At 35.8% G+C, this 23,994-nt stretch overlaps 1 protein-coding gene across 1 annotated transcript; it reads right to left on the bottom strand.

Annotated features, from left to right (window-relative positions):
* Positions 1–23,206: 23,206 nt before the first annotated feature.
* Positions 23,207–23,656, bottom strand: LOC132280452 (uncharacterized). Its single transcript, XM_059782438.1, has one exon. The coding sequence runs from the start codon at positions 23,654–23,656 to the stop codon at positions 23,207–23,209; it is 450 nt and encodes a 149-aa protein (XP_059638421.1).
* Positions 23,657–23,994: the final 338 nt, after the last annotated feature.

The following is a 23,994-nucleotide window of genomic DNA, read 5'->3' on the forward strand; positions in this document are numbered from 1 at the left end:
GGTGTGAGTGCAAGTTACCAATACATTTATCATTAATCTCAATCTCAAAATTTTATCGTTTTGAAATTTTGTATTTTTTTTTTTTTTTTCTAGTTGAGACTCACACACACTGCTTCTACTGAGATTCGAATCCTTGACCTCCCTTTGAAAAATAAAAACCTTATCCAGCTAGGCCACAGGTCTGTTAGTGAAATTTTGTATTCTTACCACATAAACATGACAAGAATATTAGCGGGTTTAGATTGATTTGTGTCAATCCAAACACGGGTTAACGTGCATTTTCAATGTGCCTATTTTCTTGGTTCATTGGGTTCTCTACTTTTCTCTCTTAACAATATGAATAATCCAAAGCTCTAATAAAAATTTGGATTAAAATTTCATTTTTCATCAATAATTAATAATTAGTGAAACTCAATACAAAAATTGAGTCGTTTGACCAGTTTGACCAGTCACCAGGCCATTGCATGTGCACCCAAAACCTTCTCTATGAGTCGACTGGTTCATGAAGATATGTAACGACATGAGACTCTTAAAAAGGATTACGAATCAACCGATATGACCAATACGACGTACCATGCTTCAAATTGTGTGCGTCTATGTGGAAATTATGTATGTCTATATATGTGCTTGAATTTCTAGGATAAACCAACAAAAACAATCTATATATATATATATATATATATATATATATATATATATATATTTTTGGATTAAGTAAGAACAAAAACTAGGTTTTCAACGGTGTTGTGGCTTCTGCACAAGACTCGGTACATTTTATAATAATAATAAATAAATAAAAAGCTGAAATCCAAACTATAATACATATTAAATGAAACAAGATGCCCCAATATAAATCAGTTAGCTAGCGCCAACATCTATACTATCTGGCAAATTGCTATATAATCACAAACCTACTATAATGAAAAGGAATCAACAAGCTTACCTAGATGAAAGGAGGAAAAGGATACCTAATAAGCAAGCCAAAAGTAGATATATTACTGAGTAGAACTATATTGTGTTGGGGGCAACCCAAATTGGACGTGGGTCGATGATCTTCAACCTGCTCGGGTAATAAGCCTTTATGCGGTCATCTCCTAAGCAAAATATGCCATTATCATGGCCATAATATTTATTGTTAAATTGCATATAGTTGTCGTCCGTGAAGTAAATGGAATTCCCCATCAGTTCCGGATAATGGCGAGTTGAAAGAGAAAAAGAACAATTAGAACCCACAAATAGTGCCCGGTTCCCTAAACATTCCACCGGTTCGCACTTATTGTGATCAAAATCGAACTAGCGAACCTCAAATCCCAGAGTCCGATAAGCCTCCTCATCGTGCATGAAATCATTTTTTCGTTCCTCATTCTGATCATCATCATTTTCAGCAACACTGACAGCTATGAACCTGGAAAGCAGCAAAAGATCCCCAGAGGATTCAACTAAAAAATTATTGTCAATACAATGATAAGATTTCCGAAATTGGTCCTCAAGCATCCCAGGACAAAATTCAGGACTATGAAACACTTGATTTTTGGGACAAGAAGGATCTCTGAGGTCCCAAGCTTCAAAGCTACTACAACCTGCTTTCATGGCATAAAATCGCTGATCCTTGCTAAAATACATTATGTCAGTATAATGTTGTAGCGAACAGTCCAAGATGGTCCACCTATCATCACGGGGTTTGCAGAAGACAACTCCAGAAGCTCTGACGTAAATGGCCATTATAGTGCAATCATGGTTCAATTTTAGTTTTGATGAGGAAGAGGGGGCGATGGGGCTGATGACATAACAAGCCTCCGAACACAATAATAGCAGGCTTCTACAAAGGAAAAATTGTGCTCGGAGAAGATTGAATAGTCCCCCTTGAAACTGAGGAGAGTCCTGTCCAAAATCTGGAATCGGGTGATGAGAGAAGGGGAAGGGAAGAGGTGATCGGATTTGAGGAGGCGAACGCCGCGAACGGAGGGTAGAGTTTCGACGGCAGGGAGGGGAATGTGGGGGAAATGAGGGGAGACTATTAAAGGGTTGCAGAGATAAGGGTGGCAATTGCGAGGGTGGTTAAAGGCCAGCCAGCCATGAGAAGAGCCCACGCATGGTCCGGCATCAGGGTTAAGGAGGTCCCTCTGCCACAGTATAGTAAGATTCTTCGGAACCCTAATTTGACTTTGCTCCGAAAGGTTGAAGAAATGAAAATAGTCATCATTGTTGTTGTTGGAATCGTAATATGACTTTTCTGAATTGTTGTGATCGACAAAAGGAACACCGGGACGTACGCGTACCATGAGCTATGGTGATGAAGATAGTGATCGATGACTTGCAGGGGGTGGTGGAGGAGCTGGAGAAGAACAAGAAGAGCAACCGGGGATCTGTGAAAAGGTTGAAGCTTTTTTTAGAGTCTAAAGGAAGTTGGATGTATTCATGGGCAAGTGAGTGCACGCTTCTGGCCAAGGTAAAAAAAAAAAATCAATATATATAAAAGCTAAGCAAGTTTGTCCATTTCACCCTCAACCTACAGTCAGAAATATAAACAGAGTATCAGATGGAGAACAAAATTTCAAAGAATGCTCCATAGACTACAGAACACTAACAAGGTATGACATTATGAGTACAGTACAATGATTATATCACTCGTGCTGTTGACATGTTGTTTATATCATCGTCCATAGAATATCTTTTCAGTATCCTTTTCCTGCAATTCTGCAAAGTAACAGCATAGTAGTTGACAAAAGTAATGTCTAGTATTAAAATCTAATTACTTCTTTTCCTGCAAATTAACAGCATAGTAGTGACAATCTAATATCAGAGTACATTTTAAAAGATTAAAGTAAAAGAAATATAATCCGAGTTCACAGTAACAAATGTCTAGTAAAAGAACAAAAGTACGGACACAAACACAAATATACAGATCCACAGTCAATGAGGAATTATTGCCAGTGTTTCAAGCTTGCCAAAATTTGTTAATTACTGAATTTAAATTTCTAGAGTAACATTAATCATAAGAACCTGCCAAAACTTTTTGCTGGCAGTCACGGTATTTGCAACTCACAAGTGCTCCATTTTGAGTAAATGCAATGACATTCTGTCAATAGAATTTCAATAGTTAGTTAAGGCAAAACTAATTGTCATCTTTATACTTGAAAAAAATCCACAACATTGGACCAAGCAAAAACCGCCAATTAACAAGGAGAATGCAATGTCTTGGTGATAGCTTTCTCCATCTGGATCAACCATTGGCATAAAAATGACAAGAAAAGAAAGGTCCTAACGGATAGTAGATATCACCCAACTGGAACTTTTGTGGCAAATTTGAAGCCAGCAAAAACTTCTACAGCTCAAAATTTTGTTCTTAAACATAATACTGCCCTGTGATTGAACAATAAAAATATGCAGTGGTACTAGTACTAGAAGGATTCGGAATGGTTGTTGACCTGATCACCATATTTTCTTTGCATTACAGAATTTCTTCGCAATGCTTCCCCAATATCATTCTTTCAGCAAAAGTATGCAAGTAGCTGAAACAACATATAAACCAAATTATTAATAATGCTCATTAATTAACAATATAAATGTGTTGGGGATATCACTCAAGCTTGAATGAAAACAGCATGCTAAAGAAGTGAGAGAAAATATAGTAATTATTTTTTTTTTCAAGCACAAAAAAGGTGGGTTCTCACATTCAGGTACATACATGAAGCAGAATCTTGTTAGTGAATTCATTAGCTGCCTAAACAGGAAATATAACCAAACTAGAGTGATCAAACTAAATTAATTTTGAAGGGGATAACAAAGTTTTTCAGCTTGAGAGGAATTTGAGCAACATCTCTAAGGTATAACTTAACGTGAGAGGAATTTGAGTGATGCTACCTTCATTTTTGTGATTTTTAGGAAGGCAGAGGCGGTGTACTTTACGAACTCTAGAACTCTATCTGTTTAGCGGGTTGCATATATAGGCTTGTAGCATTTTGAAGGTGGTAGATAGAGCTGTATCAAATTCCTTAAATGATTCCTTTGGAGTTGGGCAGATTTTGGAACTGATACTGAAACAAACGAATGTGTGACTTCGAGAATCAGATAAATTTGTTGTTATGGATTGGAGGATTTGGTGTCAAAATGCAGGGGGTAAAATAATATGGACCTCGCGCCTTAGTAAATTCATCATATAAATTGGTCAGTTATCACAAAGTAAACACAACATGCTCAACCTTTCAATAATCACAACTTTTTCATGTCCCACAAGAAGAGAGAAAATGTGGTATTGAAGGAGGTACATTAACAAGATTTCGAAATAAACCTCAATGACAACAGCAACGGACAAACATAAATATAGAATTATAGACGCACAACCTCAATTTATACAATGTGGTACTCAAGGTGGTACATTAACAAGATTTGGAAATAAACCTCAATGACAACAGCAACGGACAAACATAAATATGGAATTATAGATGCACGATCTCAAATTATACATTGTATGGTATTACGATGCACAATCTCAAATTTTTCTATGCTTGACAAACATATGACATCTTGATTTAGATTGATGAAATACTTGTTTGTCCCTCCCCCCCCCCAAAACCAAAATATATATATATATATATTTATATAAATAGACACACACACACACACACACACATACACAAGAATTGAGTCTATTTTCTGAAGCATTTGATGATTTGGTTCTTTGGTATTGATGCGAGAATTTTCTGAAGAATTTCATAAACATAACGCTATGTAATCCTGGACATTTAGACTTGATCATGTATGTGTCATTCTGATTTTGCGATGAAAAGTTGTAGTGTGCATGGAGTTTTAAGGGTGGTCTAATTTGACATATTTGGAATTACAAGGTCAACACATGACCAAAAAAAAAAAATAGACACATTTATACTCCAAAACAGGTTGGAGTTTTTTAGAAGACTCAGATAGGTGGTACCAAATGTTTGGAAACAAGACTTCTAGTGTAGCTTTTAAGTAGCACTGCAGCTTTTTCTAAGAAATGAAAACGTTTTCAGTAGGCTTGACTTATTTATTAAACAAGCCTAAAAAGTGAGGTCGAGCTCTAATAATTACTTACTATTTTTTTTTTTTACTTTATAAGTAATAATTTACATAATGATTGAACATGATCTAATCCTTTAAAGAGTCAAAACCGAATTTTTCATCAATATTTCTATTCATTTGCAGTCCTAACAACAACATTTTTTTTCAAGTAATCTAGGAAGACAGTAATCTTGGCATCCAAATCTTGTTAAACATTGAATGGATAATGCGGCAATATACTTTTCCAAAAAAATCTTAGGTCTGATATATAAGAGTTAAGAGGACAAACTGCTTAGAGCATCAAAAAAAGCACATTTAACTGCAGGGAGGAGGGTGTTCCAAAAATAAAAATTAACCAACTCACCACACAGCGGTTCCAACTCCAAACTTTTTTCTGCAATTTCTCCCTTGGGCTTAACTTTTGGGATCTGATTCATGCTTCCATTTGTTGACCAACCATTTGCAAAGGCTTGAAACCAATGGGCCACACGTGAAAAGGGACTCTCAAATAAATTAAAGAGTCTGAACGTTAATGTACATAATAAAACTTACTTATATATAAAAAAAAAAACTAAAAAAAAAACTGTATATAGTGAAAACAAAATACAACATGTTACCCATGTACTGCCCATCCATCCACATTCTGCCCAAAAACATTTCCAAATTGCCGAACTCCTATACATATTGAAATGCCAGAATAGACATGATTGGCACAAGGACAAGTAATAAGAGACAAAAATAGGTGGCTTACCAATCTGGAGGGAAGAGAACAGATAAGCTCCTCACCAGAATCCCCACCTTTTCACTATGGAAACAAGAGGGGAAAAAAAAAAACAGAAATGCACATTTTTCATTGGAAAACCAAGGTTTTAATTTTATTTTACATGTAAACATGCTATTACAGAGTATTATGTACAAGTATATACAAATTAAATATAACATGTTTAATATCTGATAATATGTACTTATCAATTTCCTTATGCACCGGATGTGTTTTACCAATTTCCATCGGCCACACTTGAATCCCCACAACATGATACCATCTGATTCCAGGCACTTGGAAGCATTTCAAACCACAATATGCAAGTCTGAACACTCCAACACATAAATTTTAGACCCCACAACATATGGGATATCTTAACATTGCTGGAAATGAGGCATTCTCATTTCAAGCAGCATAAAGATTAAATAACAACAGTGCATAATCCAATAAAACAATGACCATAAAACTTTCAAGTCCAGTTATGCCAAATTAGGTTCCAAAGATGGCCTAATCAATATGGAAGCGTGTATATCTCAAAAACAATTTAAATGTTAAGTACATAAGCGTAAAATCAGGATCAACAATTATTATTTTTCCATGCTAGCATATTTTATTTTGTTTTTATTTGGTTCCATAGATCGATATATTCAGAGTTTTGTATATCCAGCACAAGAATACAGTTTGGGCAGCCACTCTGTGTAAACAATACCGAAATTTAGACCAGTACCCAAATCTACCTCACCTGGAACTTGCATTCAGTGGGATGACCAATGGCTTCTTTTCGTATTCTTTTAAACTTTTTCCAGTCAACCCTAGAATAGCTTCTGCTTCTTCACCTTCGTCGTTCTTTGAAGAGGGAATTGCTAATGACTCTGGTCAGCTCTGTAGCTTTTGCGGTTTAGATTTACGCAGGAACTGCGACCAAATCCTCTTATAATAGTCGCGAAACTTAGTAACCTTACAAGGCAGCATAGCTCAAGATTGGCTTCAAGAAGCGAATTTAGGTCTTAATTAATTGAATCTTCTAACAAACGAATTTTGGTTGTTAGTTCCCATTTACATTGATTGAATCTGCTGATAGACCATCATTAGGATTTTAATATAAAATACAGTACATAACAAAAAGACTTTTATTACTCTGTACAATCAAACATATTTTTAAACACAAGAATCAAATCATAATTTAAGTTCCTAAAATGCCTTTAAGATTTTGTTAGGCACACACTTGAAGATGCAAGTCATTGTCAAATTTTGTTTTGGGAAAATTTAACTTTATCACTAGTTTTCAAGTCTATATTACGACATATACCAAAAATATATATAGTAGTTAACAGTAATATATATGTATATATAGATATATAAATTCACAAAGTAAAAAGTAAATACTCTGTTTTTGGAGTAAAAGGAATTACCAATACTCTTTTGATCCAAAGTGCCGTTAAGTCCTTTTTGAAATTTCCATCATCTCCTCTGTTACTGGTCCAGCATCCGCACTGTCATCAACCACCACCACGCCTCGACCACCGCAAAACGGACCAACAAATCTAGAAGAAAAAACATACACATACATATTGCCTCTCTTTATATATATATATATATATATATACACACACACATCTATGTGGGGGAGAAGATGCAATTGCACACACTTCTCACGATATGTTCTCTCTCATCACAAATTTCTTCAATTCACCATAGCATCAGAATCCCAAACCCTAGAAACTCCTCATTTCTCACTCCACAGATCTCCAATTTCTCTCTCTGTATATCTCTGTATCTTTATACCTATCTATTGCGCTTTGACTATGGCGTGCATAAAAGGGGTGAACGGATTGGCGTCGGTGGCGTTTGCGCAGGACCGCTCCATTCCTGGCGGCGGGGACGATGGCCGGGGCTGTGGATATGTCATTCAGTTCGTCGGCGATGATCGAAATATTAAAGCTTGATTTCCAGTTTGATGATCGAAAGCTTCCACCGGCGGCTTGTCGCGGAGCGATTCAATTGGTTGTCTTGAAAAAATTTCCACGACGCTCCAATAGCAGTTTCGTGATTCTCAAAATTTTCGGGATTCTAGAATAATTAAAAAGAATATATTAATAATATTATAATACACATATCACGCCCACTCACGATCCCACTTTTGAAAAAATTTGATAAATATTTGGGTGAATTTCACCTGGACCCAGAGATTAACATTTTAGCGACCACTTAGATTCTAATTAGTGGCTTAACATTTCACTTACACTCCAAATGTCAATTTGTTTGTATTAAATGATTATGTTACCATTTGACCTCGTGTTGACTATTTTTTGTGACTAAACTGCCCCCAACACACATTTCCTCTTCTTCCTCCTCTCAAACAATCATCCCAATTAACCCACACCATCTTTTGTTGGGGAAGTGAGGCGAGAGTGTAGATTAGCAAAGTGAGACCTCTCTGATATTTGTGAAGAGAGAGAAAAAGAGTGATTCACATATATATAGAAAGAGAATAATTCACATATATAAAGAGAGAGGAGCCCAATAAATAGAACAGGTGAGGCGAATATAGGTCGGCGGTGATCGGTTCGGCTGTAGATGACTAGCGGCGACTCAGATGACAGCGATGGCGTGCTCGGGTGGTGGCTGTGGATGAACTGCAGCTGTGCACAGGTGAGTCTAACCGGCGAGGATGAGGGAGCTCAGCGATGGACGGGATGATTGAATCGGCAGTCGGCAAATGGGATGGACTCTCGGTGGTCAGCTGTGGGATCGAAGCGGCTAGGATGAGGGAGCTCGGCGATAGATGGGATGACTGAATTTCAAGCTCGCCGCCGCCATTATTCAAATGTAACAACCCAAAAAAAATATCAAAAATAATAATAATAAAATATAAAAAATTTCAGCATGACCTCCGCAGAGAAAGTCCCTCTACAACCTGTTGAAAAATATAAAAAAAATACAATGGCCTCACTGAGCCTTAAAACTAATCTATCTTGTCCCAACGTACAATACAAATATTACATCACATTCCTAAAATGATTACATTTACAAAATATTAGAGTTCTAATACAAAAAAATAGCAAAATAAAATAGGTCTCTAATCTCGTCTAAACTTGTGGTGGATCGTCGTCCGCCACTTCCCTTCCGTATCCTGAAAAATGTTAATAATAAAGGGGTGAGCATAAGCTCAGTAGGAAGTGTCTAAGACACACTTCTTATGACCCCGTGAATCCACATATAGAATAGAAAATAAGAGAACGGGAACATACTATACCGGGAATTTATACTATAACCACAACATCCAATATAAACACATATGCCATTCAAGTCACAACACACCATGTATGCTAATAAAGTGCAATACCATGCTCATGTCGCTCCCCATTTCCGAAACACTTTCGTTTTAACATCCAAACCGTTAGTGTAATCCGATCCAAGGCACCTCTAAGGCGTCACGAGGGAGGGGTTGGCTAGTTTTTCCCCGACCACATGGCACCTCCATGGCGTCGTCTAGGTAACTCAACCACACTAGAGTCTCTCTCTAATCCCCCTCTAGATCACACTAACAGCTCGGACCACTAGGCGCCTCCTAAGCGTCCGGGTTTTCGCAAACACTTTTAGAAAATATTTTCCCAAAATTTAATTTCCTTTGTTTTGAAAACACTTTTCCCATTTCTCTTCCCAATGAATGCAAGAATGCTTCATGTTTTAAATCATCAATTCAACAATAAAATTTTCACACATACTATCCAACATAATTTTTCCAAAACACATAACTCATGCTTTCAATCAACATCAATTTAACATAGTAAACATTTAAAACATAAATTTAACTTCACATAAGTATATATATAATCACTACACAACAAGTAACAAGTAGTCATGTGTTCCATAACCGACATTTAAACAAGTTTTGCAAGAGATTATACAAAGTGAGCATGCTTAACATCAAATTAAATAAGAAAACTTACAAAAACACAAGAATTTTATGTCTTAGAACACCCCTACCTCAAATTGTAAAAAAACTCTCAAAATGAGTCTCAAAACTCGAAATCCTAGGATGCACCAAAGAAGAAATTGTTCATACCCACTTGAAGATCTCGCCGAGCTCTTCGTTTTTCCTCAAATGGCACTATTAAATTCCCAATGGTATGACTTTAATCTAAGCTTTTATGAAAGAAAACAAAAAAGAAAAAAATGGAAACCGAAGGGAAAAGAGAAATTCTGCATAAAAGACATAGAGAGAGGGAAGAACTACCCACTTTTTCTCTCCATCTTACCAAAGCCCACGTGAAGAAATCAAAGGCAAAAGAAATTTTGCCAAATAAAAAAAAAAAATCTTGTGTCCCCGCCTATAGCATCACCATTTTCATTGTTTCCTTTCTCTTTCTTATCTCTCCACTTCCGCTCCTTATCACCATTTAATGCTAATATATATGTATATGTATATATATATATACATATACATATACATATATATATATATATATATATATATATATAATAAAAACAAATCAAATCAATTATCATAGGACCCACCACTAATACATCATCACAACCACAATTTCCATTTTCCTTTCTCTCTTCGGTTAGGTGCATCTCCCTTGGCAAGATACAATATATATATATATATATATACACACACACACACACACACACACAAAAGAAATAATATCAAATCAAAATCCATCTTTATAATTCAAATGGGACCCGCAAATCACCATTTCTTTCTTTCTCTCAATTCTCGGCTAGAATCTCCCTTATTAAAAAAAACAAATAATATATATATATATATATATATATACATATATATATATATATAATGCAACATAACAAAATCCAATAAACTGAAACTTAAATCTTCAATTGGGTAAGTCTGCAATTAAATAATAAATCTCCAAAAAAATGAAAAATAACGAAAATAAGAAACATTACATCAAAGTCACAAGCTCGCTATCATCCGGACGGTCCCTGAGCTTGGGTTTTTTGCAACACGAGAACTTCTCAACGGAGATAATCGAGAACATATCGCCGGAAGACCTCCAATCGACGGTCAAGATCTGCATCGACAGTCACTAATCGCCATCGATCGCGGTAAAAAGGACCTCCAACATGCCGTGTCTGCTCTTACCAAGAAGATGTCGATCGGCGCGTGTGGCGCAATTCCAGCGACGGGGTGCTGAACTTGTCTTTGCCATGGTTTGAGTCCGATTCCGGTTCGGATTCGTCTCTGGCGGGGTTTGTTGGGTCTTGCGGGTCTCGGTAGCAGCCATCGTTGCCTAGTTTGGGTTTGATTTGCAGGCTGTAGATAGTTGATTTTATTTTATTTTATTTATTTATTTATTTTTCCTTCTTGTGGATTGTTGATTACATGGTCTGATTTTGTGAATTGGGGTGTTGATTGTGGGGTTGTGATTGGGTGTAAGATTTGGTTTGTTTGATTGATTACAGAAGTGGTGGTTTGTGGGTGTTTATGCACTTTTTGAGGTGGTGTGTTGGTGGTTGAAGGCGGTGGGTGAGAGAGACCGTAGACGCAGACAAGAGAGATGAAAGAGGGGCGCTTATGTCATTTAAAATTAAAGATCTTTTGCAGTATTAAAATTTTGAGGGTAAAAAGGTCCATTTGCATGTGTTTGAGACCAAAAATCAAATTGGGGTCTAAGTGGTCGCTAAAAACCAAATCTCCATCTAGGTGAAATATGCACCAACCTCAAGGGGGTCTAGGTGAAATTAATACTAAATATTTTCTCATTAAGGGTTTTTTTTTTTTTTTAAATAAAAAAATATTTTTTTATTTTTGTAGTATTTGATTGTCGTGAAATATTTATGAAAAAAAAAAATTAAAAATTGACTAAAATATAATTTTCAACAAATTATTTTATACGCTTCTCAATCTTAACCGAGGCTTTTACTAAACACCAAAATAAAAAAATAAATTTTACATCGAAACAAACGGGTCTTAATGTAAAAAGATATTATTAGACCACAACCAGGTTGTTATGAAGGAAAAGTTTAATTGCTCCCATTACAATAATTATATGGTCACGCACCGATCTAGCATAGGACTAGTGAGGGCATCCGCCTTTACTCGATTTTTATATTTTCATTTTAGATCTCAATTTTTTATAAAATTTATGAAGATGCTTCCACTGAAATTACAATTCGCCCCCACTGATTTTTATTTTTTATTTTTTATTTTTATTTTAAATTTTATACTTTAAATTTTTAAGAATTTATGAAGATGCCCCGACTAAAATTACAATTTGTTTTTTTGCATTGTATACTTTAATTTTTAAAAAATTTATGAAGAAAATTCCATTTAAATTACAAAAATGGACCCACCATATAAGTTTTGCTCCACAAATTAAAGGCCGCCCCCCTCAATAAATTTTCTGGTCCGTGTCACTGTATATGGTATTAATCACTAATTATACATTGACCTATAATGTTAGGATTTACTAAAATAGATATTTTTTTATTTATATGTTCATGTATTATTAGTGCGTAATACCATATCATCATTATATCCGGAATAATTAAAAAAAAAAAAAAATCATATTCGAGATGTGTTTACCAACAGGCCAATAGCCTAGCGTTACCAAATTCATACTTTTCTACTTCTAAAAGGGAGGGTAGGGAGTAATGATAGGGAACCGAAAAAGAATCCCGAATTAACATCGAATTTGACGTGGTTGGCTATACTTATCACGTGTTAATAATTATGTTTTGGAAATAAAAACACGTCAGATTTGGGACTTATTCGAAAAAATTATTCGGTGATCCTATTATTTTTTTTAAAAATATTTAAAAATATGAACCCGATTAGTGGCAATGTCAACCTTTGTATAGCAAGAAAGACTCTTTTTATACCGATTATACTGTCATCAATCAATATAGAATCGGAATAATAAAATTTTTCTCAGAACCACAGAACAAAACCACTTCGTCAGAAATAGGCCAAATAGCCGAAGGCCGAATATGCTAAACGAAATATTTTGCCCATCTATATAAGGCCATTATATATATATACACACACACACACACATTACACATTTAAGTTTCCCCAAACGGAGTAGTTATAAATTCCCGCCAAACGGCTCACATTTAACAGAACAGTTCAGGCTTCACAAGAGTTCACGCAGTCTAGACTTCACAAGAGTTCACGCAATTCAGGCTTCACAAGAGTTCGATCGAACGAATTCTCACATCATGAACATTACGAATGTTCTTCGTCTACGATCCTCAATCCGTTCCATTGGAAAAGTAATTGATTACTGTAGGTCTTTATTCTATTAAATTTGTCTTGCATTCCTTTGATCTAATTCAGTTTTTTTTTTTCTTTCTTTCTTTCTTTCTTTCTTTCTTTCTTCCTTCTTTTCCTAATACTCCAGATTGATCGACGATTCTTAAGCTCCTTACGTTCAGTAGCATGTGAGGACAGTGAGGTATGATAATATGATTCATGTGGATTTCAATACTTGTTCGTAATTTACAATTCTGAATTGAATTGTGGTGTTCTTGCGTTTCATTTTGCAATTATTGAAGTTGCGTTTCATTTTACTATGATTCTTGAGGTTGAATTTGATTATCTTTATGTTGTTGATTCTAAGCCGTCGATCCTTGAAGTTGCTCTTCATTTTACCATTCATAGCAGTGTATCGTTGAATCCGCTTAATTTCATCTACATTGTGATTCATAGCAGTCGATCCTTGAAGTTGCTCATCGTTTTTGGATTCTTGAATTTGCGTTCATAGCAGTCGATCCTTGAAGTTGCTTTTCATTTTTTTTGATTCCTGAATTTGCGTTTCATTGCTTAATTTGAATATCTAAATTATTGTTGATTCATAGCAGTCGATCCTTGAAGTTGCTCTTCATTTTACGATTCATAGCAGTCTATCGTTGAAGCCGCTTAATTTGAATATCTACATTGTGATTCATAGCAGTCGATCCTTGAAGTTGCTCATTGATTTTGGATTCTTGAATTTGCGTTCATAGCAGTCGATCCTTGAAGTTGCTTTTCATTTTTTTGATTCCTGAATTTGCGTTTCATTTAATTTGAATCTCTACATTCCAGTCGATTCTTGTAGGATTCTTTTTTGATTAAAATTGTATGATAATGTTGACCTTCTATGTATCCCTTAGGTTTTCGAAATATCTTATGCTTTTAATTTCAAAGTTAAACACACTCAATAAATGAAGTTTGTTGCTTTCTTTTTGCTTCATGGTTTCAGTTTGATTATGTGTTTGATTGGACCATTTTGAAATATCAGCAATTTCAGCTTGCCAATCCTCCTTCCCGTCCTCTTGTATGTGTTGATATAATTGTATGTGATCTCAATTCCTGTTCATAATTTACAATTCTTTTGATGAATTTGTGCTTAAATGTCTGATTTGTTGATTGATTCACAGTAGTGAACTGTGTCATCTAGGATCATAGTAGTTAATTTTCTTTGAAAGGCAATCATAGTAGTGAATTGTGTGAGCCTGAATTAAATTTCGTCTAGAATCGTGTGGAAAAGCAGTACCCTGCATATGTAATTTGAACACTCAGAGTTGAGTTTACGTGGAAAAGCAGTGCAAGGCCCAGAAATTTGAGATACTTTTACATGTACACAAAATATTTCTGAATAGAGTAGTTTGAGACATTTTATTGTGCTGCACCAGTCTTTTACTCTTAAATTATTAAGATATATTGTTTATATTGCAGGAAAATGAGACCAATGAAATCAAAAAGGGAACTAACACCTCCTTCCCTGCAGATGCAGAGTGTTTCCAGGTACTTAATATCATTAATTCCTTTAAAACTTGGAATCAATGTCGTAACTATGGTAATAAGGCTCACACCATCCCACATATAGGATCAGCAATATCACATAATGTGATATCATAAATTAACAACTTATTATATAACTGTGCCTTCTTCATAAGTAGGCTCAAATCCTGATAAAATTAAGCTAACATATGATAGACATGGGGTTAAGCCTTTGTATTGATTGGGATAGAATCTGGCATAACCTTTGGCATGAGATTTGTGCTCTTAAATTAATAACAACTTGTTTATAATACTTCAGGAAAATGAGACTGGAGAAATTCACCAGGGATTTAAAAGCTCATTTACTGCAGAGTTGTTTCAGGTACTTAAAATCGTTAGTTCCATTTGAATTTCTATAGGATCAACAATAGCCCGGAATGGGGTTAAGTCTTTTGTGTTTATTGGGATAGAGTCCGGCCATGGATAGGTGTAACCTTTGGCATTAGAATTTTGCTCTTAAATTAATAAGATGTTGTATATGCTGCAGGGAATGAGACTGAAGAACTCCGAAAGGGAATCAAAAGCTCCTTCCCTGCAGAATTGTGCTTTCACAAGAACATTTTTACCCTGCATTCTACCTTCTTCGTTCTCCCAGAGCACCAGAGTAAGTTGCTGCTGTACATTTACCACACTCTTCATACATTTGTAGTCCCTTGTAAACATGTTACTCCTGTTGATGATAACAATGATGATGGATTTTTTATTTGGAATATGCAGGCTTTCGCTTATAAAAATCCACCAACATTTCAGTGTCTGGTATGCTTTTCCAAAAGGGTGGACTTTGTTAAATATTCTTCTGAGAAGATTAGGGAACATTATGATAGAGATGGGGTTAAGCCTTTGTATTGATTAGGATAGAGTCCGGCATAACCTTTGGCATGAGATTTGTGCTCTTTAATTAATAACAACTTGTTTATACTTCAGGAAAATGAGACTGGAGAAATTCACGAGGGAATCAAAAGCTCATTTACTGCAGAGTTGTTTCAGGTACTTAAAATCATTAGTTCCATTAGAATTTCTATAGGATCAACAATAGCGCGGAATGGGGTTAAGCCTTTTGTGTTTATTGGGATAGAGTCCGGCCATGGATAGGTGTAACCTTTGGCATTAGAATTTTGCTCTTAAATTAATAAGATGTTGTATATGCTGGAGGGAATGAGACTGAAGAACTCCAAAAGGGAATCAAAAGCTCCTTCCCTGCAGAGTTGTGCTTTCACAAGAACATTTTTACCCTGCATTCTACCCTCTTCGTTCGCCCAGATCACCAGAGTAAGTTGCTGCTGTACATTTATCACACTCTACATTTCTAGTCCCTTGTAAACATGTTACTCCTGTTGATGACGATGGATTTTTATTTGGAATATGCAGGCTTTCGCTTATAAAAATCCACCAACATTTAAGTGTCTGGTACGCTTTTCCAAAAGGGTAGATTTTGTTAAACATTCTTCTGAGAAGATCAGGGAATATTTTCCTGTATATATATATATATTTTACTGCATTATGTGATTTGGAAAACTGAAACAAAGTGTTATTCTGTTTTTGTTCCAAGTCCAAGACATTTTTTCAACTTTTCAATTAAGTTGAAGTAGCTTTTTATTTTAAGATGATAAAGTAAAAATTATATGCTTTTATGTTTCCATTGTTTAGTCTGAGCTTTCATGGGTTGTTCTAGTCATGCCTTGCATGTCCCTCAGTTCCATGTTTTCTAAAACGACTGCAGCGGACAAATTGTCCAATACTTTTGAATCTTGTCAACAAGATCTCAGACCTAATATAAATTCATGTTTTTGGAGTAAATGTGCAATGCAGTGGAAATTTCATGGTATTGTTTTTGTTTTAGTTTAGTTGGTTCTTCCTTCTGTTCTGTATCTTTTAAACATCTTCATTGGTTTAAAGTGGTGTTTTGTCAAGTCCCATTAATAAATTGCCTCTTATTTCCGAAACTGTGGGTGTGATAGGGCACTTTTTTGCTTTTCTTAAATAGCATTTTGGACACAGTTCTATAATTTAGATGAGACACCTTTATTCTCAGTTTGTGTCAAAATATGTAGGGTGCAGTTCTATAATTTAGGTGAGATGTTTGTGTCAAAGTATAGGGTGCTGACATTGTATGTCCAAGCATAGTAGTATAAGATATCAAATGAAGTGAATTTCTCTGATTTCATTGAATTTGCAAATTAGAGCTTCTTCCCTTTTTTTTTTTTTTTTTTTTTTTTTTTTTTTTTTTTTTTTATACAATAAAAGACTGTAACAGTATTTCCTGAATGAGCACATTTATGCTGCAGGCTTCTCGTGAAGGAGCAGCACATTGGATGATATTCACCAGGGTAAGTTTCCTAGTTTTGAAAAATACCACTTCCTTCTCTTCTTAGTCCTTTTGTTGTTGATGACATTTTATAATCTGCAGGGTCTTGCTTACAAGAATCCTCCGACATTCCATTGTATTGCCTGTTCTTTGAGGAAGCAGCCAAAAGATTCATCCTTCCACACTAAACGGCAACTGGAGGAACATTGTATCGAGATGGCAGAGCATGAGACGGACAATGACTCTCACAAAGTCCATTACGCAGATTTCTTTTGCCAACATTGTGGCAATGGCTTCAAGTATTCAAGAATCAGGAAAGCTCATGAAGCTGTCTGCTACAAGGCTTCATGAGGTAAAATTTGAATTTTGTAACTAGCAGCTTGACGAACTTCTGGTACAAGTGCTAGTACAAAATAAAACAAACTTGTGCAAGTGTTGGTACAAGTAAACTGTTAATAGGCAAGTGAATCGGAACTCAGAACAAACTACAACAGGTAAAATCAATGAATTGTTACCGAATTGCATTTTCTTTTTTCTGTCTAATAGAAATCTGGAGCTATCTCCCTGAAATCCTGCAATCTGTTTCTACTCATCACTACAAAAATATGCACATGAACACTCACAATTATCCATATTGAATGATTTAATCTTTTGGCTTAGATTCTCAATCTGGTCCAGTGGATAATATGTTTGACTACCTATGTTGGAATCCAAATTTTCTATCATTAAATTCTTCTGCCCAACTTTTTTGTACAACATTTGTTTCTGCTGTTTTTATGGATCTAAATTGCTGAAGATATTTATCAACCTTTTATTACATTAAATGTTTCCATGCTTTTGCATTTTAAGCAGAAAATGGTAACTTCACAAAATACTATTTCAACCCACCTTTTACTTCTTTGAAGTATATATCCCATAATTGCTTTTACTGTCTCTAACAGGTGGTCAAATATTGTTTGATCTTACATTTTACATTTTTTTTTTTTTTGGCTAATTTACATTGAGTTAATAGAATTGATCAGAAATGGCATTTATAGCTTAATAAAAGAATAACATGAAGAAGAAAATCTCCAAATAATTTTTGCCACTTGTGCCCCAATTTATATGGTTTCTTTTCAGCAAAGGGAAAAAGAATAATAATAAGCAAAAGAGAAAATTTCAATGTATAGTAATCAATCACATACCACCATTATATAAGATGGAAAAGAGAAAACATAGGCAACTATTATGCTCACACACCTCCATTAACTTGGAAATGAAAAGCAATATATATAATGCTCTCTCTCTATGTATGTATATATATGTATATATATCTCAAAAGGTTGTATTAGTAATCTTGTTTGACTTAATAATATCCAACATTCCTCTTTGTAACAGCATAGCTCCTGCTTCTTGCAAACAAGAAATCACTCTTCATGCTAATCTCTTCTTCCCCAAAATCACAAGGCTTGTCCTCATCAATTGTTCCAATCTTTCCAAACCCAACACTGTAACTCCTCCCTATGCCATTCCGACCCACCACTGGCTGTCGCCGTCCTGGTTGTCCGTGTCTGTCCAACTCCACTTCGTCAAACACACTGTTCGAAAAAGCTCCCTTTCATCCTTCTTTTTCAGTAAATTGTTGGGTAAGTTTGGCATTTGCTGAGCTGGACAGCCCATCACATTGCCATAGCCTGCCTTCCCGTTGAAACTGTCCATGCTCTCAACATAAAAGTCTCTAGCCATGCTTAGAAATCTGGCAGGTGAGCCAACGCATTGCCTCAACTTGCTCTGCTTGTGTCCTCTGCTTCTCACTGAAAGGCTGATGACTGGAGATGGGAAGAGAGTCATGCATGGGCATATAATATAGGCCATTTCGGTTTGATTGTTGATGTGTTTCTTTCTTGGATCGATGACATTTTTTTGAAGAGGACTATTATGGAGTCACTTTGATTTCTCTGGATATTTTCAAAGGTACAAGAAAGACTTTCAAGTCAATGCTACAGGGCCTCATATTCAAGCAGAACACTTAACCATAGTAGGCCATTTTCATAAACAAATGAAATGTATGACTTAAAAATCTTATGGACCTCTATAGTATCTATTTATTTGAGCACGCGTTGACGATTGAAGCTTGATTGATGAAGGAGTATCTCTAATATGCCCCCACAAGACGGTGCTCCCATGGAGACACCAATCCGTGAGTTGGACCTTTGTCGAAAGGAAGTTCACCGCTAGTAACCTTGTCACGAACAAAGTGAAAATCAATAGCGATGTGCTTCATCCGGGGTTGGCGCATACATAAGTGGTTCCCACATTGTCACAGTAAATAGCAGGTTAAGGATTGAATCCATGCTAATTCAGCTGCTGTTGCTGCAACTGCTAGGTACTCGGCTTCCGTTGAGGAACGAGCAACATAACGTTTGTTTCTTAACTTTCTTGGAGCTCCACGAAATTGGATTATGACCCAGAAAAATAACATAGGCACTGGTGGAGGTACGGTCATCTTTATTCCCCGCCCAATCATGAAGATGTAGTGGAGAGTTATTTTTGAGAAGCAGACCATGAAACATCGTGCCCTTGAGGTATTGAATAAGACGTTTGACGTATCGAATAAGACGTTTGGCAGCAGCCCAATGAAGAGTAGTGGGCTTGTGCATAAATTGCGAGAGCTTGTTTACTGTGAATGCAATGTCCGGACGAGTGATTGACAAATATTGAAGACTGCTGACGACCCGTTGATACTCAGTGGCATCGGAGAGGTTGGAACCATCAGCAATAGGGAGAGATGAGCTTGTGGATAGGGGCGTCTGAACCTCCTTTGCCTCAAGCATGGCAGTTCTATCAAGGAGATCTTGTATACATTGTGTTGAGACAAAGAAGACCTGACGAGTGGGGATGACCTCTACACCAAGAAAATAGTTGAGAGTCCCAAGATCTTTGATAGAGAATTTATCAGAAAGCTGAGCAATAAGGTTGTGAATCATGATGTATCGGTACCCGTCACAATTAAATCATCAACATATACTAACAAGTAAATCAAAATTCCATCATGATAGTATATGAACATTGATATCCGAAAAACCTGCTAATAATAAAAAAATATTCTTGAGTTCAATGTACCATGCTCGTGGTCCGTATAGGGCTTTGCGCAATTTACAGACATGTCTTGGAAATGTGGGATTAATAAAACCTGGTGGTTGAGACATGTAGACTTTCTCGGTGAGATACCCATGAAGAAAGAAAGGCATTATTCACGTCAAGTTGGCGAAGTGGCCAGCCACGAGAAAGTGCAAGACAAAGAACAACCCGAATCATCTTTGGCTTGACAACAGGACTAAATGTATCTGTATAATCAATTCCAGGGCGCTGATGAAAGCCCTTTGCTGCAAGACAAGCTTTGTCGGGATTTTGTCGACACGGGCATATTAGAAAGGGAAGCCAAGATAGCACTAGAGAGAAGTTTGTCTTGGTGGATCCAAAGTGAAGAACTTGTATTAACTTTTTCCGGAGTTCCATCAATATAACCCATAAGGTCATATCCAATTAGAAGAGAATCGGACTGTGCTCTCCAAGGTGTGTAGTTGGAAGGAGTAAGTTTTAGTGGGGCTTGAGCTGCAACATTAATGGAGATAAGAGTGTTGCTGGATCCTAGAGGATTAACAACAGTATTTGAGAAAGAAGGAGAGGGGGTGATAGTATTGAGAGAGGATTCGTTATCGGCCATTGAAGAACTCGTTTGAGCAAGAAGCTCTGATACCATAAAAGAAATAAAGAGAATAATAGAGTGAAATGCGCACACATATCATTATTTCATTGTGTTAATTATAAACATGTAAAATCCTATCTAAATATGATAAATAAATATAGGTAAATCCTAATTATATGATACAATAAAATTCTATCTAAGTATGGTAAATAAATAAATAAAGAAGATCCTAATTATATGATACAGTCAATTATCAAAAATGGGAAAAATTAATTATATAAATTGCCGCTATAATTGGGAAATTATTTATGTAAATGTTGAAGTGAATCAGCCGAAGATACGTTGACAATTGAAGCTTGATCGATGAAGGAGTATCTCTAATAGTGTCCACTGAAATTAGACCATTTCACTGTCTATATATCATCTTGCTTAGATTCCCATGTTTGGCCCTTTGTTGTGTCTGCTCATTCATTTGCTTAGGTACTCTTATTGGTACACCAGTATTAACTTACATAGGTTCCTCTCGGACGCGAATTTTGTTTTGTCACAAGAATTTAGGTCTATCTTACCAAAAAATTAAAACAGATCCATGAAACACGTTTTTATTTATTTATTTTTTATGGTAAATCAAACACACACACTTTTTTGCCCACACCGGGACTCGAATCCCTCCCCTTATCTTTGAAGATGGGAACGTTATACCGTTGGGCCAAAGGCCCTTTGGCTCCATGAAACACATTCCGTTGTATGATAGTGATGGTAATGCACATGAGAACATGCAAAAGCTTCCAAAATTTTACATAATTTACTCGCAAAAATGTGGCCTGTGTACGGTTTATATCAGTATCACTATTACAATTTACAACCTTCCTCCCTAATTCATTATCCCTCAGATGATAGCGTGTCTTCCTAATGAAATCATAAAAGCCATAAATGCTAACTGATCCCAAGGTCAAGGTTTCAAGACCGATTAAAAAAAAAAAAAAAAAAAAAAAAAAAAAAAAAAAAAAAAGAACTGGAAATGCTAAGCACTTTTCATAATGTTCATTTCCTACCCTGTAGGAAAATTTTGGTCACAACAAAGTCCTGAGGCTTTATTTACTAGTCATAACACTAACCATAAAAAGAACTCCAAAATTTCTCTGAAAAAGGCTGCAGTCCATAACAAGCTTAGGTGTCAGTTTTCTAAGTGACGCATAGGAATATGGATCTAAAATCTTTAATTAAACCTACGCAACAATAAGATTAATGATATTGGTTGTTCACTTCTTCGTACAATCTTCAATAACAATTTTATGAAGTAGCATTATTGGTTACATGCCAAAAAAAAAAAAACAGGCATTACAGTTAGAGTCCCAAGAGTTTTACTAAAGCATTCTAAATATTCATAAATGAAATAATCCATTTTCTTCAGGGGATTGGCTCAGATACTATTAGTCAGCTCACACCATTCATACCGTGTAGATATTGTCTATAAGCTTTGCACACTCTCCTCTTGGTGGTCAAGGTTTTTCTCAAAAGACATCTACATAGTTGGAAGATGTTCACACATATAATTCTTATGAAACCTCTCACCCAAGCGATGTGGGACGTCACATAACAACTATGTATAAAGGGCTAGCAGAAGGTATGAATCATCCTCGCGAATCACCCTTTTTGTTAATTACTATGTATGATTCCAGCAAATCACTGTCACTTATGTATTTTCTTATAGATACAAATAAATAGTCGAAGACCATTGAGTGTACAACTCGGTCAAGAGAAGAAGCTACCAAAATTGAGAAGCCATACTTAACCAGCCCAAAAAAAAAGGTTGGAAAGAAAACGATTTTTAGGAGATATCATATACATTTCACAGTGTATGATTATAGGCCTTTGAAGTTTCTATTAGTCCCATTTAATTAATCTCTGATTTTCCTTGATTGTTCCCCATTCTTTCTCTGGACTCACTCTAATTAAGCTCTGTTCTTTATTTGAAGTTGATATGGTGTTCACAGTTATATATTAGTTATTGGGATATGTAAATTTGTTTCCCCAAACCACTTCCCCCCCCCCCCCCCCCCCCCCCCCCTTCCCCCTCTTAAATAGCACTTTTTTTTTTCTATAACATTTGCTTCTGCAGTTTTTATGGATTTTAATTGCTAAAGATAGCAGCCTTTTATCCCATTTCTATGCTGTTGCAATTTCAATGGAAAATGGTAACTTCACTAAATACTACTTCAACCCACCATTTACTTCTTTGAAGTAATATCCCACATTTGCTTTAGTGGAACTCGATTTTCTTGGGTCCCTAAGTGTCTCTGTTGAGATCTATATATTGGTGGTCAAATACTGTTTGACCTTACATTTTCTATTTTTGGGCTAATTTACATTTGAGTCAATAGAATTGATCACAAATGGCATATATAGCTTTAAAAAAATAGCTTACAGAAGAAGAAAATTTCCCAATAATAATAAAAAGAAATAAATTTTCATTGTATATTGATCAATCACATCTCCATTGAGATGGAATAGAAAAATAATAGGCTACTGTTATGCTCAATTGCTCAAACACCTTCATTAGGATGAAAAAAAAAAAGAGAAAAAGAAAAGAAAAAGGCAACTAGTAATCTTGTTTTAACAATATCCAACATTCCTCTTTGTGACAGCATAGCTCCTGCTTCTTGCAAACAAGAAATCACTCTTCACGCTGATCTCTTCTTCCCCAAAATCACAAGCCTTGTCTTCATCAATTCTTCCAATCTTTCCTAACCCAACACTGTAACTCCTCCTTATGCCATTCGGACCCACCACCGGCTGTCGCCATCCTGGTTGCCGACGGCTGTCCAACTCCACCTTCTTCAAGGACACCATTCGAAAAAGCTCCCTTTCATCCTTCTTTTTCAATAAATTGCTTGGGAAATTGGTCATTTGCGGAGCTGGACAGCCCATCATATTGCCATAGCCTACCTTCCCATCGAAACTGACCATGCTATCAACATAAAAGTCTCTAGCCTGGCTTAGAAATCTGGCTGGTGCACCAATGATTTGTTTCAACTTGCTCTGCTTGTGTCCTCTGCTTCTCATTTTCACTTTTCTATTGCTTTGTGAATAAGTACTTACAAATTGCTAGAGATAGTAGAATTTGAACTAGAATTGAAAAGCTTATGATTGGGGAAGGGAAGAGAGTCATGGGGTATATAAATAGGTAATTTAAGTTTGATTGTTGATATGTTTCTTTCTTGAAGAAAAAAAAAGAGGACTGTTATGGAGTCACTTTTATTTCTATGGTTTTTTTTTCAAAGGTACAAGACTTTCAAGTCAATTCTACAGGGCCTTCGATTCAAGCATAAGACTTACCAAGTAGGCCATTTCCATAAACAAGTGAAAGAAACACTATAACGAATGAAATGTATAACTAAAAA

This window comes from Cornus florida, unplaced genomic scaffold, assembly GCF_030987335.1.
Source record: "Cornus florida cultivar Cherokee Brave unplaced genomic scaffold, ASM3098733v1 CherokeeBrave_3.0.0_Hap2_Chr01, whole genome shotgun sequence".
Classification (NCBI taxonomy): domain Eukaryota; kingdom Viridiplantae; phylum Streptophyta; class Magnoliopsida; order Cornales; family Cornaceae; genus Cornus; species Cornus florida.